This window comes from Oncorhynchus nerka, linkage group LG24, assembly GCF_034236695.1.
Source record: "Oncorhynchus nerka isolate Pitt River linkage group LG24, Oner_Uvic_2.0, whole genome shotgun sequence".
Lineage (NCBI taxonomy): Eukaryota > Metazoa > Chordata > Actinopteri > Salmoniformes > Salmonidae > Oncorhynchus > Oncorhynchus nerka.
In genome coordinates this window covers 64,901,691-64,918,017 of record NC_088419.1, presented here as the reverse complement: position 1 = coordinate 64,918,017, position 16,327 = coordinate 64,901,691, and the positions used below count along the sequence as shown (strand labels likewise).

At 42.0% G+C, this 16,327-nt stretch overlaps 1 protein-coding gene across 2 annotated transcripts in view; it reads left to right on the top strand.

Moving 5' to 3' along the window:
* The first annotated feature begins 9,239 nt into the window (after nt 1–9,239).
* The window catches only part of LOC115108426 (FAS-associated factor 1-like), a 91,839-nt gene continuing 84,751 nt past the window's right edge, over nt 9,240–16,327 (top strand). The window contains exons 1-2 of one of the 2 annotated variants that reach the window (XM_029632727.2): nt 9,240–9,299; nt 12,869–12,937. In XM_029632727.2, coding sequence (XP_029488587.1) covers nt 9,255–9,299; nt 12,869–12,937 — 114 coding nt within the window. In that variant the 5' untranslated portion in view covers nt 9,240–9,254. Of the gene's footprint in view, nt 9,300–10,318; nt 10,623–12,868; nt 12,938–16,327 lie in introns of those variants that run through there. The other variant, XM_029632726.2, reaches the window with a different exon arrangement.

Genomic DNA, 16,327 nt, shown 5'->3' with positions numbered 1-16,327 from the left:
CTTACCATCTGGGGGCGGCCCGTCAGGAAGTCCAGTCCAGGATCAGCAACCATCACTCCTGTGTTCCAATGGCACGTTGTGTTTGCCTCACAAGTCCTCAACTGGCAGCTTCATTAAATAGTATCCGCAAAACACCAGTCTCAACATCAACAGTGAAGAGGCGACTCCAGGATGCTGTCCTTCTAGGCAGAGTTGCAAAGAAAAAGCCATATCTCAGACTGGCCAATAAAAATCAAATATTAAGATGGGCAAAAGAACACAGACACTGGACAGAGATATAGCTTTTTCTTTGCAAATCTGCCTAGAAGGACAGCATCCTGGAGTCGCCTCTTCACTGTTGATGTTGAGACTGGTGTTTTGCGGGTGCTATTTAATGAAGCTGCCAGTTGAGGACTTGTGAGGCGTCTGTTTCTCAAACTAGACACTCAAATGTACTTGTCCTCTCACTCAGTTGTGCACCGGGGCCTCACACTCCTCTTTCTATCCTGGTTAGAGCAAGTTTGAGCTATTCTGTGAAGGGAGTAGTACACAGTGTTGTACAAGATCTTCAGTTTCTTGGCAGTTTCACACATGGAATAGCCTTCATTTCTCAGAACAAGAATAGACTGACCAGTTTCAGAAAAAAGTTACTTGTTTCTGGACATTTTGAGCCTGTAATCGAACACACAAATGCTGATGCTCCAGATACTCAACGAGTCCAAAGAAGGCCAGTTTTATTGCTTCTGTAATCAGCACAACAGTTTTCAGCTGTGCTAACATAATTGTTAAATGGTTTTCTAATGATCAATTAGCCTTTTAAAATTAAAACTTGGATTATCTAACACAACGTGCCATTGAAATACAGGAGTGATGGTTGCTGATAATGGGCCTCTGTACACCTATGTAGATATTCCATTAAAAAATCTGCTTTTTCCAGCTACAATAGTCAATTACAACATTAACAATGTCTACGCTGACCCCTTCATCCCATAGTTTTTTCCTGTAATCTAATTTAATATGACTGAAGATGCAGAAGTTTATGCCAGGCCCCTTCTAATAGGGTATAACAGACTTGTTAGAACTTTGACCACACGCCTTCTAGACGGACTACATGCCCTCTATCAAATCAAAACTGGAATATTTAGTCAAAACAAAGATTGTAAAAGTATGCTGGACATTTATAGAATAAATAATACCTGGTTTGATGTTTCTGTGACAAACAGTGAATTAGTTATTGATTCATACTAAATGGCATTTTATAGATTTTATGTATTTCTATAAAATCAAAACTGGAATTTTTCCTCAAAACAAAGGTTGTAAAAGTATGCTAGACATTTCTAGAATAAATTGTATCTAGTTTGATGATTCTGTGACAAACGGTGCATTAGTTATTGATTTTTACATTTTTAAATGGCTTTTGGCAAAAATCTGTTGAATGTCCGAATGTGTGAATATAAAACCAACTTTACCTCGGTCCTATATTTGGCCCAAATACAGACATCTATAATTGGTTTAGATTTGGTGCGGGCCTTAATTTGGCCCAAACATAGACATCTATATTTCACAAGTTTGGACAGCACAGCACAACACAGTACAGTAGAGCACAGCAGACTACAATACATTACATTACAGTAAAGAAAAGTAGAGTATATTACAGTACAGTACAAAACAAAAGAGCACAATAGAGTACTGTAAAGTAAATAAAAGTATTGTTCAGTACAGTATAATGTACTGTATTGTACCCTACTCTAATTAAAATATACTCTACTGAACTAAACTGTACTCTACTGTACTATATTAAACTGTACTGTACTCTACTGAATTAAACACTACTGTACTCTACTGTAGTCTACTGTACTGTACGTGAAATTTCCTTTCGTAGGATAGCCGGAGGCAAAGTCATTATTATGTGTCGGGTGATTAGTTGATGCTTCTTGTGTGCTTGACATCACTCCGAGCCCTTACCAAAACACAAAACAATGGCAGACAATTTCTCTCACCTTGGATCTAAAACCAGTAGTAGCTAACCACCAACTTCAATGACAGTTATCTTAAAATTAAAAGACATCTAATATTCCCACTGTCACGGCTTCTAGGAGTAGTGGGTGGAGGAGTCAGGCGCAGAGAGCAGAGTTAGTTCAAACGTGGGTCTTTATTCCAGGAACAGAGTAACGGTCACGCCAAACACATGGGCGCATAAATAACCAAGTCCAAGAAACAGAACAAAACCGTCCGGAAAAAGGAATCCACATAAATCCACACACATGAACAGAAAAACAAGCCCGCACAAAAGCAGGCGGGCATACCGGGTTTAAATAGCCCAAAACAAAACCCAAACAAGAAACAGGTGAAACTAATCAGACAAAACTAACTGAAACAGAAAAGGGGATCGGTGGCAGCTAGTAGGCCGGCGACCGCTGAGCACCGCCCGAACAGGAAGAGGAACCATCTTCGGCAGGACTCGTGACACCCACACCCCAATAACATTGTTGCCGAGGTGGGCTTGTTAGTTAGCTACAGGGTTTGAGTCACCTCAGCCATTTTTTACCTTTATTTAAGTAGGCAAGTCAGTTAAGAACAAATTCTTATTTACAACGACAGCCTACCCCGGCCAAACCCGAACGATGCTGGGCCAATTGTGTGCCGCCCTATAGGACTCTCAATCACAGCCGGATGTGATACAGCCTGGATTCAAACCAGGAACTGTAGATGCTGTGCCTTAGGCCACTGTGTCACTCGGGAACCCATAGACATAGGCTTCAGGAGCTAGCTGGTTAGATATGATTCCACCACGGGCAACAACAACTGGCGACAAGTTCGTTTTCAGACAAATATGTTCAACTCATAGTGTATCCACTGACCACTACATTTAGAAGGATAGCTAAATTACTAAAATGTTACTGGCAAACTAATCGTGATTTCATATTCTTTGATACATTTGGTTTAACTTGCTCATATCGAGTAACAGACAGTTTGTGGAAAGGTAAAAATAACAATAAGTGGACTAGTTTTATGAATCGGGAAACTAAAATAGATATGTAGCTAGCTGGTGAGGGTTTAATTTATTCTCCAGTTAATTAAGCTGAAGCTGGGTTTCCCGAGTTGTTCGGTACTTCTATATCTGCATTGCTTGCTGTTTGGGGTTTTAGGCTGGGTTTCTGTATAGCACTTTTTGACATTGGCTGATGTAAAACAGGGCTTTATAAATAAATGTGATTGATTGATTGACTTACTGCTTATGCTGGCAAGCAAGCTAAACAGACGGCTCTGCAGCGTATCTGTGTGATGTCACACACCCTAGAAGGCTCAACCAATCACCCACCATAAGTCATGAATAATAATATTTTTGTAAGAGTATTTTTCTCCGCTCTGCTGACCAGTATTTTTCTCCACTCACACAGGAGTAATAAAGGCCTAGTGCACTAATTTTTGGTGGCCCAAAAATGTTTTCAATATATTTTTTCAATATATATTTTATAATTTTGATTTATCAGGGTGCTGCATCACACTCAGCACTGCCTACTTCCCCGCGGCTATGCATTGGAAAGGAGGAAATCGCCTTTGTTAGCATCCCTATTTGTCAGACTTTTATGTAGGATTAATAACCTAGCCTACGTAATTCCAGTGGTGGAAAAGTACTCAATTGTTCAAGAAAAGATAGGAAAATGACTCAAGTAAAAGTGAAAGTCACCCAGTAAAATACTACTCGAACAAAAGTCTAAAAGTATGTGGTGGTGGAAAAGTACAACATTGTCATACTTCATTCAGGTGAATTCAGAAAGAGCGGGACATCATATAAACTGGGACAGTTTAATCCTGACACATTTATTTCTTGGTCTGACATAAAACATCTTGTTGTTTCTAAACCACATGACCAAAATTACATCCCTTCATTGGTGTGACATCATAGAGGGCCGGAAGCTCACCCGGCTCAGTGACAGCTGTTTTTCTGTTTTGATGTTAAGGTTATAAAACGGTAATAAATAATGCACTGTCCCAGATTGTGATGTAAATGTGCATACTATGAACTGGTCAATCAAAACACATAAAAGAGTTGCCAATATTAGGTTTCAATTTTGTAATTCTGTTTTTTGTTTTTGTCATCCCACTTTACCATCCATAGTTAGCTAAAGTAAAAGAGCATGGAATAGCTAAAGTGGGACAGACTTACAGTATAAGCTTTTCCAGTTCACATTACATTACCCTGTACTTAGGTTAGGCAGAACTCGGGTTCTTGTAGTACTATTCATGTATTTCTTGTACTGTTATTGTCACGGCTGGCTGAAGGACTGGACCGAGGTGCAGCATGGTAAGCGTACATTTGAACTTTATTTAAAAATGACTCCGACAAAACGAGGAACAAAAAAACCAACCGTGAATCTTTGGGCTATGTGCCCTGAACAACTACAAAGTTAACATCCCACAAAACAGGTGAGGGGGGTACCTAAGTATGGTTCTCAATCAGAGACAACAATAGACAGCTGTCCCTGATTGAGAACCATACCAGGCCAAGACATAGAAATACAAAACATAGAAACAAGGACATAGAATGCCCACCTTAGTCACACCCTGGCCTAACCAAAATAGAGAATAAAAAGCCTCTCTATGGCCAGGGCGTGACAGTTATTTGAGTGAATTCAGAAAAAGTGGGACACTTTTTGCGTTTCTGTCTTTTGTAACTTCTTCCGACATCTAGCCAACATATTAGCCCAACACATGATAGATTTCTGAAATTGTCAGATGTTTCCTAATAACACACAATTGAATTGAATGTTGTCCCAGTTGATCTAACCTGCTTGATCTAGTCTACCGAATGCAAACTGAAAATAGGATTTTGACTCAGTGTACACATGCCTCCTGTGAATATGATATCAACATTTACTTTGTGTGTGATTAGGAAACATCTCGAGGATTTCAGAAATGTATCACGTGTTGGGCTAATATGTTTTATAATGTCGAAGGAGGTTACAGAAGACTGAATTGCAAGAAGTGTCCCACTTATTCCGTATTCCCCCGACATCAAATTCTTTATATTAAGCAAACCAGACGGCACCATGTTATTATTTTTTAAATTACAGACAGCCAGTGGCACATTCCAACACTCAGACATTATTTACAAACGCAGTATTTGTGACCGCCAGATCAGAGGCAGTAGGAATGACAACGAGTTATATTGATACGTGTGAATTGGACCATATTACTGTCCTTACTGTCTTTGATGTACCTCGCCTTTTGGATGATAGCGGGGTGAACAGGAAGTGGCTCTGGTGGTTGTTGTCTTTTGATCTTTTTGGCCTTCCTGTAACATCAGGTGCTTTAGGTGTCCTGGAGGGCAGGTAGTTTGCCCCCAGTGATGCGTTGTGCAGACCGCACCATGCTATTTGTTCAGTATAAAAACAAAATGTCTACCATTTCAACCTCACTCAAACATTGTGGTGATGTTATGGGGTATCAAGTATCCTTTCAACTTCTCTAAAGTGTCAGAATTTTTGCACACTGGATGTGCACCACCCTCTGGAGAGCCCTGCGGTTGCGGGCGGTGCAGTTGCCGTAGCAGGCGGTGATACAGCCCGACAGGATGCTCTCAATTGTGCATTCGTAAAGGTTTTTGAGGGTTTTAGGTGCCAAGCCAAATTTCTTCAGCCTCCTGAGGTTGAAGAGGCACTGTTGCTCTTTTTTTCACCACACTGTCTGTGCGGGTGGACCATTTCAGTTTGTCCGTGATGTGTACGCTGAGGAACTTTGCACTTTCTCCACTGCGGTCCTGTCGATGTGGATAGGAGGGTGTTCCCTTTGCTGTTTCCTGAAGTCCACGTTCAGCTCCTTTGTTTTGTTGACATTGAGTGAGACGTTGTTTTCCTGGCACCATACTCCCAGAGCCCTTACCTCCTCCCTGTAGGCTGTCTCATCATTGTTGGTGATCAAGCTTACTACTGTTGTGTCTTCTGCAAACTTGATGATTGAGTTGGAGGTGTGCGTGGTCATGCAGCAATGGGTGAACAGGGAGTACAGGAGGGGGCTGAGCACGCACCCTTGTGGGGCCCCAGTTTTGAGGATCAGCGAAGTGGAGGTGTTGTTTCCTACCTTCACCACCTGGGGGCGGCCCGTCAGGAAGTCCAGGACCCAGTTGCACGGGACGGGGTTCAGACCCAGGACCTCGAGTTTAATGATGAGCTTGGAGGTACTATGGTGTTGAATGCTGAGCTGTAGTCAATGAACAGCATTCTTACATAGGTATGCCTCTTGTCCAGATGGGATAGGGCATCGTCTGTGGATCTATTGGGGCGGTAAGCAAATTGAAGTGGGTCTAGGGTGTCGGGGTAAAGTAGAGGTAATATGATCCTTGACTAGTCTCTCAAATCACTTCATGATGACAAAAGTGAGTGCTATGGGGCGATAGTCATTAGGTTCAGTTACCTTTGCTTTATTGGGTACAGGAACAATGCTGGCTATCTTGAAGCATGTGGGGACAGCAGACTGGGATAGGGAGAAATTGAATATGTCCGTAAACACTCCAGCCAGCTGGTCTGTGCATTTTCTGAGGACACAGCTAGGGATGGTGTTTGGACCGGCAGCCTTGCAAGGGTTACCACGCTTAAATGTCTTTCTCACGTTGGCCACGGAGAAGGAGAGCCCACAGTCCTTGGCAGCGGGCCGTGTCGTTGGGACTGTTATACTCGTTATACTCAAAGCGGGCATCTCATGTCTCGTGTCTGAGCCGTTGAATTGCGACTCCACTTTGTCTCTATACTGATGTTTTGCCTGTTTGATTGCCTTACGGTGGGAATAACTACACTGTTTGTATTCGGCCATATTCCCAGTCACCTTGCCATAGTTAAATGCGGTGGTTCATGCTTTCAGCTTTGCGTGAATGCTGCCATCTATCCACGGTTTTTGGGTAGGGTAGGTTTTAATAGTCACAGTGGGAACAACATCTCCTATACACTTCCTGATAAACTCAGTCACTGTATCAGTGTATTTGTCGATGTTATTGTCGGAGGCTACCTGGAACATATCCCTAGTCCACGTAATTTAAAACAATCTTGAAGCATGGATTCCAATTGGTCAGACCAGCGTTGAATAGTCCTTAGCACGGGTACTTCCTGTTTGGGTTTCTGCCTATCGGAAGGGAGGAGCAAAATTGAGTCGTGGTCAGATTTGCCGAAGGAAGGGTGGGGGAGGGCCTTGTAGGCATCCCGGGAGTTGGAGTAGCAGTGGTCAAGTGTTTTAGCGCGAGTACTACAGTCTATGTGTTAATAGAACTTCGGTGGCATTTTCTTCAAATGTGCTTTGTTAAAATCCCCAGCTACAATAAATGCAGCCTCAGGATATGTGATTTCCAGTTGACATAAAGTCCAGTGAAGTTATTTGAGGGTCGTTGTGGTATCGGCTTGGGGGGAATATACATGGCTGTGACTATAACCGAAGATAATTATTTTGGGAGGTAAATAGGTCGGCATTTGATTGTGAGGTAATCTAGGTCTGGTGAACAAATCACACCATTAGTAGTTAATCATAAAACATACACCCCAGCCATTCTTCTTCCCAGAGAGATATTTATTCCTGTCTGCACGATGAACTGAGAACCCAACTGGCTGTACGGACTCAAGACAGTATATCCCAAGAGAGCCAAGTTTCCGTGAAACAGAGTATGTTACAATCCCTGATGTCTCATTAGAAGGAAATCCTCGCCCTCAGCTCGTCAACTTTATTACTCAGAGATTGAACATTAGCGAGTAATATACTCGGAAGTGGTGGGTGGTGTGCGCGCCTCCTGAGTCAGACTAGAAGTCCACTCTTCTCAGCCGGCAATATTTTGGATCTGCCTCTGGATCAGTTCAATTGCCCTGGGGGGTATGAACAAAGGATCCGATTTGGGAAAGTCGTATTCCTGGTCGTAATACTGGTAAGTTGTCGCTGCTCTTATATCCAAAAGTTCTTCCCGGCTATATGTAATAACACCAAAAAATATCTGGCCTAGTAATGTAAGAAATAACACGTAAAAAAACTGTAAAGTTGTGTAGGGGCTAGAAGTACGGCTGCCCTCTCTATTAGGCACCCTTTTCAGTAAGTGGCATACGTCTGTAAATTAGATAATTACTATTGTGCTTTTACATATTTGTAATCCATAAATTCTATTTGTTCAGTATAAAAACACAATATATACCATATCAACCTCACTCAAACACTGTAGTGTTGTTATGGGGTATCCAGGGTACATTCAAGTGTCCTTTCAACCTCTCCAAAGTGTCCAAATGTGGTAATTGTACTGTTTTTGCACACTGGATGTGCCTTAAGTTATTGTTCACTATAAAAATGAATGTCTACAACACCAACCTCTCTCAAACATTGTGGTGGTGTAGGGGATATCCAAGTGTTTTCATCATATTTTTCATGCACAAAGATGAAGTCATACATCATCAGATAACATTGGCAGTGGGCTAGATTTGTTCCAACCTAAGCATTCATTTCATACACCCCATGTAGCTATAGCTCAAACACAGACCAAATCTAAGATGTTTGCTGTTTGGTGAAAACGTTGTGTACAATAAACATTTTCACTCTCAGGGCTGCTGATCAATAACGGTAGGTCACAGGCAGACAAATAAGACATCCTCATGATCTGTGGAGTCCCGGCTTTCGGTGTGAATCAACGTATTCCGTGTTAATTTCGTTTATGCTTCACAGCGCTAACCGGAATGTAGGTAGCAGCCATCTTGAAATTAGGTCTGTATACGTGCATTTGTATGCCCATATATGGTAGTAAGTCACACCAAAGATTGTGCACAGATCAATAGCCAAGACACTCAGCTTTCCGCAGACACACTGCTTTTGCAAATAGGGACTACCGTTCACATACCAGACTGAATTGAAAATAAATAAATAAATAGGATCCTCAAATATTGGGACTTTACATTTAAGAGGTTTAGGGTTAAACTTTGTGCATACAGTGAAGGCGCAAAGATACAATGTTGGAGATAGAGCCCTCTTGGATACTTTTTGTGCTTATACATTTCATTCCATCTGCAATATTCAGAACATTGTGGCAAAATTAACCATATACATAGAAAATAAAAGAGGCTTCTAGAGGCCAAAAGACCGTTTTTGCATGGGCAGCGCCATTGAGGACTTCCACTATGCTTCCACCATTTTAAAGTAGTCAAAGTAGACCCAGTCAATTTGGTGGGGATTCCAATGGATTGTAGCCTAAATGGCACTGTGCCCATGCTGTCACAGACACTATAGATGGGTTAGCTGACAACGTCACAAAAAGGATGTGCACGCTTCAATGGGGACTTGTTGCGATTCTGGATGGCCAGGTAGCTACCAACAATTACAAGAAACTGCCATGTGGGGAATCATAAGTGACTCGTTGGAGCTAGTTTCATCTTGTTCTTGATACCATGTCTTGTTTTGAGGTGTTTTGGCTGATTTCATGTCAATGCTAATATGGCTCAAATTCGCTAGCTAGCTAACCAACAACTGTAATGATGTATTTGAGAGATAAACGCTCATTGTGTACATGTATTTATGTTCTCAATAAACATTGGAGACAAAATATAATTTACATGTTGTCAACAATATATATATTTTTAAATATTTTTTTATTTAACCAGGTTTACCAGTTTAGAACAAGTTCTCATTTACAACTGCGACCTGGCCAAGATAAAGCAAAGCAGTGCAACACAAACAACAACACAGTTACACATGGAATAAACAAATGTCCAGTCAATAACACAATAATAATCTAAGCCCTGTCTGTTTTCCCCATAGTTGCTCACGAGTCGGTTGTGTTGCTAAACATCCAACCCGTATATAATAGAGAAATAGTAATGGCGTCTTTTTGTAGGCACTAACTCCACTATGGTTCATTGAACAATCCCTATTGAGAAAATGAATGGCGTTTCAGTAGAGTTTTTGGATAAACACTGAAAATAAGGTCTGTGGTAGCCTAAACACTGGCTTAGGAGATCTTATATGTTTTGTTCTATGAGATAATGTTAATCAGCTAACATCAGTTTTTGTGAATTTTGAAGAATGTATGTTATTTAAAAAAAAGCACATAGGCTTCATAATTATTCATAGTCATGTTAACTGGCTACTATTATCTCATAGAACAAAACGTATAAGATCTCCTAAGCCTGTGTTAAATTAAGACCTTATTTTCTGCGTTTATTGCAAAATCATATTATTTCCCCATTGATTTTCCATATAGCGATAGCTGAAACAACCAGAGCTAACTATTTTCCGGGTTTTAGGACTACAAGTTGGCGAACTCTATGGCACAGATATAAAGATGAGTCCTCTATCAATCTCTATTACGTTATCCCACTTTGTGATTGCCGTAAAGAGAAGACAAAGCCGTGAATACCAACCAGAAAAAAAGTGACGATAACAGAGAATTGAAATTCATTTAAGTCGTAAAACCCAAACCAAAGTGCGGCATTTGCAACTTACATAGCTACCGCATATATATTTATTGAGTTTACTTAAGCAGATATTTACATGATATCGTACTCACCATTTGTTTGAGTGAGTGAGGCGAGAAAGCAAGCGATAGCTAGACGAAGAATCGCGTTTAAGTAGTCACTGCGATGGCCTCCGATAGCATGGACAGAGAAATGATTCTTGCTGACTTTCAGGTGGGTTCGGACTTTCCTTAGGATACAGAACTATCTAGATTGCTAGTTTAATTATGTTGAACCTTAACATTAAACAATATGCAGTGTTAACGTCAACAGCAATGTCTCGTCAGCTGACACGGCAAACACATTAGCTTACTAGCAAGCTAGCTAACACGATAGCTAGCGAACATTAGATGCGTTACTAATGAACGTTAACTAGCTAACGTTACGTCTAGACGCAGGAGCGAGTTTGCTACTAAATAATTGCATTGTTGCATAGCATTTCGTAAAGCTGTCTACCCCAAAAGTATCTGAAGTCAGCAATATAATATACCAGTATGTCTGGTAGCTATCTAGCAGTACTGTTAGACGTCAATTTAGCGAACCAACGTTAGTTGTTAGCTAAAAAGCTAGCTAGTTAGTAAAAGCTGGGATCATCGTAGCTAATTATAGAGGAATTTAAAAACGATATAGCTACCGTTAGCTTCCTTTGTCATTTCTCAGCGAAGATGTATGCTGTATGAATTGTAAATGCTCTCAACTGAGTTGGTTAGCTAGCTAACTTGTGTTTGCTTAACTCTCAAACTAACGTTAGGTAGCTAACTACTTGCTTGGTCACTATTGAGTTTAGCTAGCTAGCCTACTATCAAGTAACATCACTAGCGTGCATTTCTTGTGCATGTTTCCAAGCTCTGTAAATTTAACGTTCGTGTTGAACGCTTGAGCTCTTCATCCTGACAATTTACAGGTCTTTGAATAAATAACAGGGCCACAAAAAACTAAAGAACACAGTTTTAAGCTGTCAGTGCTACATGCACTCATTTTGAGCTCCTCGTTAATCACATTAGGCTACATGGAGCTAAATACTAAATCTGGAAAAACTTTCAATGTAGCACTCATACTAGCTTGAGCATACTTGGTTGGTGCAATGTAAATACTTCTAGCCCACTGAAACATGTCGTTATACTGATAATGACCAGTCAGTCAAACCACCCAGTGATATACTGAGTGGAGGACCAGATTAATTTGGGTGGTTGATACCAGGTAAATTACAGTATCATTCAGTGTTATGGTATTGATAATGGCAATTTATGCGAGCAGTGTACTTTCAGCTCACTGTCCACTAGGAACATTTGGAATGTGGAACTTTTTGAAAGTCTGCTATAAACCCAATATCTTAATATCAATCAAATGTATTTATAAAGCTCATTTTTAGATCAGCAGATGTCACAAAGTGCTATACAGAAACCAGCCTAAACCCCAAACAGCAAGCAATGCAGATGTATGGTGGTTAGGAAAAACTCCCTAGAAAGGCAGGAACCTAGGAAGAAACCTAGAGGAACCAGGCTCTGAGGGGTGGCCAGTCTGGCTGTGCCGGGTGGATATTATTAGAGTATATGGCCATTAAGGCCAGATTGTTCTTCAATATGTTCAAATATTCATAGATAACCAGCAGGGTCAAATAATAATCTGTTTGTAGAGGGTGCAACAGGTCAGTACCTCAGGAGAAAATGTCAGTTGGCTTTTCATAGCCAAGCATTCAGAGGTCGAGACAGCAGGTGCGGTAGAAAGTCGAAAACAGCAGATCTGGTACAAGGTAGCGTGTCCGGTGGAACTGGAGAAGCAGCACGACCAGGTGGACTGGGGACAGCCAAGAGTCATCAGGCCAGGTAGTCCTGAGGCATGGTCCCAGGGCGAATTAGAGAGAGAATAATACAATTCACACAGGACACCAGATAAGACAGGAGAATTACACCAGATATAAGACTGACCCTAGCTCCCTGGCACATAGACTATTGCAGCATAGATACTGGAGGCCGAGACAGGGATGTCGTGGGACACTGTGGCCCCGTCCGATGATACCCCCAGACAGGGCCAACCAGGCAGAATATAACCCCAACCACTTTTCCAAAGCACAGCCCACACACCAGTACAGGGATATCAACAAACCACCAACTTACTACCCTGAGACAAGGCTGAGTATAGCCCACAAAGATCTCCTCCACCGCACAAGCCCAAGGGACAACAAACAAATCTGCTAAAACTCGTCAGTTTCTAAGAAGATGTCAAAGTTGGCCTTGGTTTTTTTACCAGATGCTTTTATCCAAAGTGACTTAGGCTACAGAACAGATTCAGTATATGTTGCAGGATGCAAGAATCAAATCTATAATGCTGGTATTTTTGGTCAGCATCATAAATGCTCAATTACACTTTCTATTGGTTCTTGTGTTTTATGTACATGACCTCTTCTGTTTTTCTCACAGGCTTGCACTGGCATTGACAACATTGCAGAGGCAATCACGCTCTTAGAACTCAATAATTGGGATTTAGTGGTAAGTTCACACATCAGTAGGTCATACGAACCTGACATTTTCTTCTTTTAAATTGAAAATATATTATATACTTATTTTGCTATTAGAATTGTTAAACAACCTGGCTACTGTAGTGACTATAGCCTTTACTTCATTAGTCCCCAATCATAGCCGTGGGCCTATTTTCTTTTTTTTCTTCTTCCTTGAACAGATGATCGGGGGCCTGAACAGAAGCTAGTTTTCTAAGATTTCCATGCAAATATTCTGAAATCTGCATAAAAACAATGTTTTTTTCCCATCAGATGTTTCCCTCAAATGTACTTTTTGTGCAAAAAAGGCTGTGTGATGACGCGGTGCACATAAAAATGTCTTTGGCAATTAAATTCTCATGTACCCAATTTAAAAATAAATAATAATAATTTTAATGTGTTTTCATTATGAACTCAGCACTAAAAGAAACGTCCTCTCACTTTCAACTGCGTTTATTTTCAGCAAACTTAACGTGTAAATATTTGTATGAACATAAGAATCAACAACTGAGACATAAACTGAACACAGACATGTGACTAACAGAAAGGGGGGGGGTTCAAAAGTAACATTCAGTGTCTGGTGTGGCCACCAGCTGCATTAAGTACTGCAGTGCATCTCCTCCTCATGAACTGCACCATATTTGCCAGTTCTTGCTGTGAGATGTTACCCCACTCTTCCACTAAGGCACCTGCAAGTTCCCGGATGTTTCTGGGGGGGAATGGCCCTCACCCTCCAATCCAACAGGTCCCAGACGTGCTCAATGGGATTGAGATCCAGGCTCTTTGCTGGCCATGGCAGAACACTGACATTCCTGTCTTTCAGGAAATCGCATACAGAACGAGCAGTATAGCTGGTGGCATTGTCATACTGGAGGGTCATGTCAGGATGAGCCTGCAGGAAGGGTACCACATGGAGGAGGAGGAGGATGTCTTCGCTGTAACGCACAGCGTTGAGATTGCCTGCAATGACAACAAGATCAGTCCGATGATGCTGTGACACACCGCGCCAGACCATGACGGACCCTCCACCTCCAAATCGATCCCGCTCCAGAGTACAGGCCTCGGTGTAACACTCATTCCTTCAACGATAAACGGGAATTCGACCATAACCCGGGGTGAGACAAAACCGTGACTCATCAGTGAAGATTTTTTGCCAGTCCTGTCTGGTCCAGCGACAGTGGGTTTGTGACGTTGTTGCCGGTGATGTCTGGTGAGGACCTGCCTTACAACAGGCCTACAAGCCCTCAGTCCAGCCTCTCTCAGCCTATTGCGGACAGTCTGAGCACCGATGGAGGGATTGTGCGTTCCTGGTGTATCTTGGGCAGTTGTTACCATCCTGTACCTGTTCTGCAGATGTGATGTTCGGATGTACCGATCCTGTGCAGGTGTTGTTACAGGTGGTCTGCCACTGCGAGGATGATCATCTGTCAGTCCTGCCTCCCTGTAGCGCTGTCTTAGGCATCTCACACTACAGACATTGCAATTTATTGCCCTGGCCACATCTGCAGTCCTCATGCCTCCTTGCAGCATGCCTAAGGCACATTCACACGCAGATGGCATGTGGGGCTGTAGCCAACAGCTCGCAGATGCGGTGTGGGCATTGCCGAGATTATGGTCAAAAGAGCAGGATTATTTTCATTTGTCAAACTGCAGCCAAGCGTCAATCATCATGTCACCAGAGTAAGACCCTCAATTTATTGGAAAGTAGCATCAAGTGATTCACCTTGCACTTTCACCACCCTGTGAAGTCTATCATAATTAATTTAATCTGTAACCAAATTACTGCATGCTTTCCCGAGTTGTTGTTGGAGGACCACACAACGTATCATCGAGACTTCAAGTTTACTATGATTTGATGGTTATTACAGTGCATTCGGAAAGTATTCAGACCCCTTGACATTTTCCACATTTTGTTATGTTACAACCTTATTCTAAAATTGATTTAATAAAAGAAAATCCTCATCAATCTATGCGCAATACTCATTATGACAAAGTGAAAACAGTTGGAATTTTTTCACCTTTTTATAATAATAATTTAAAAAAACTTTATTTACATAAGTATTTAGACCCTTTTGCTATTGGACTCGAAATTGAGCTCAGGTGCATCCTGCTTCCATTGATCATCTTTAAGATGTTTCTTCAACTTGATTGGAGTCCATCTGTGGTAAATTCTATTGATTGGACATGATTTGGAGAGGCACACACCTGTCTATATAAGGTCCCACAGTTGACAGCGCATGTCATCGCAAAAACCAAGCCATGAGGTCAAAGGTATTATCCTTAGAGCTCCGAGACATGATTGTGTCACGGCACAGATCTGGGGAAGTGTACCAAAACAATTCTGCAGCATTGAAGGTTCCAAAGAACACCGTGGCCTACATCATTCTTAAATGGAAGAAGTTTGGAACCACCAAGACTCTTCCTAGATTTGGCTGCCCGGCCAAACTGAGCAATCGGGGGAGAAGGGCCTTGGTCAGGGAGGTGACCAAGAATCCGATGATCACTGACAGAGCTCCAGAGTTCCTCTGTGGAGATGGGAGAACCTTCCAGAAGGACAACCATTTCTGCAACACTCCACAATCAGGCCTTTATGGTAGAGTTGCCAGATAGGACCATGCCCCAGGACTACCTGACATGATGACTCCTTGCTGTCCCCAGTCCACCTGGCCATGCTGCTGCTCCAGTTTCAACTTCCACCTGACTGTGCTGCTGCTCCAGTTTCAACTGTTCTGCCTTATTATTATTTGACCATGCTGGTCATTTATGAACATTTGAACATCTTGGCCATGTTCTGTTATCTCCACCCGGCACAGCCAGAAGAGGACTGGCCACCCCACATAGCCTGGTTCCTCTCTAGGTTTCTTCCTAGGTTTTGGCCTTTTTAGGGAGTTTTTCCTAGCCACCGTGCTTCTACACCTGCATTGCTTGCTGTTTGGGGTTTTAGGCTGGGTTTCTGTACAGCACTTTGAGATATCAGCTGATGTACGAAGGGCTATATAAATACATTTGATTTGATTTTGATAGAAGCCACTCTTCAGTAAAAGGCTTGGAGCTTGCCAAAAGGCACATAAAGGACTCTCAGACCATGAGAAACAACGTTCTCTGGTGTGATGAAACCAAGATTGAACTCTTTTACCTGAATGCCAAGCGTCACATCTGGAGGAAACTTGTGTGGTGGTGGCAGCATCATGCTGTGGGGATGTTTTTCAGCTGCAGGGACTGGGAGACTAGTCAGGATCGAGGGAAAGATGAATCCCGCAAAGTACAGAGAGATCATTGATGAAAACCTGCTCAGGACCTCAGACTGGGGTGAAGGTTCACCTTCCAACAGGACAATGACCCTGAGCACATAGCCACTCCTGCATTGAGTTGGCTTCGGGAC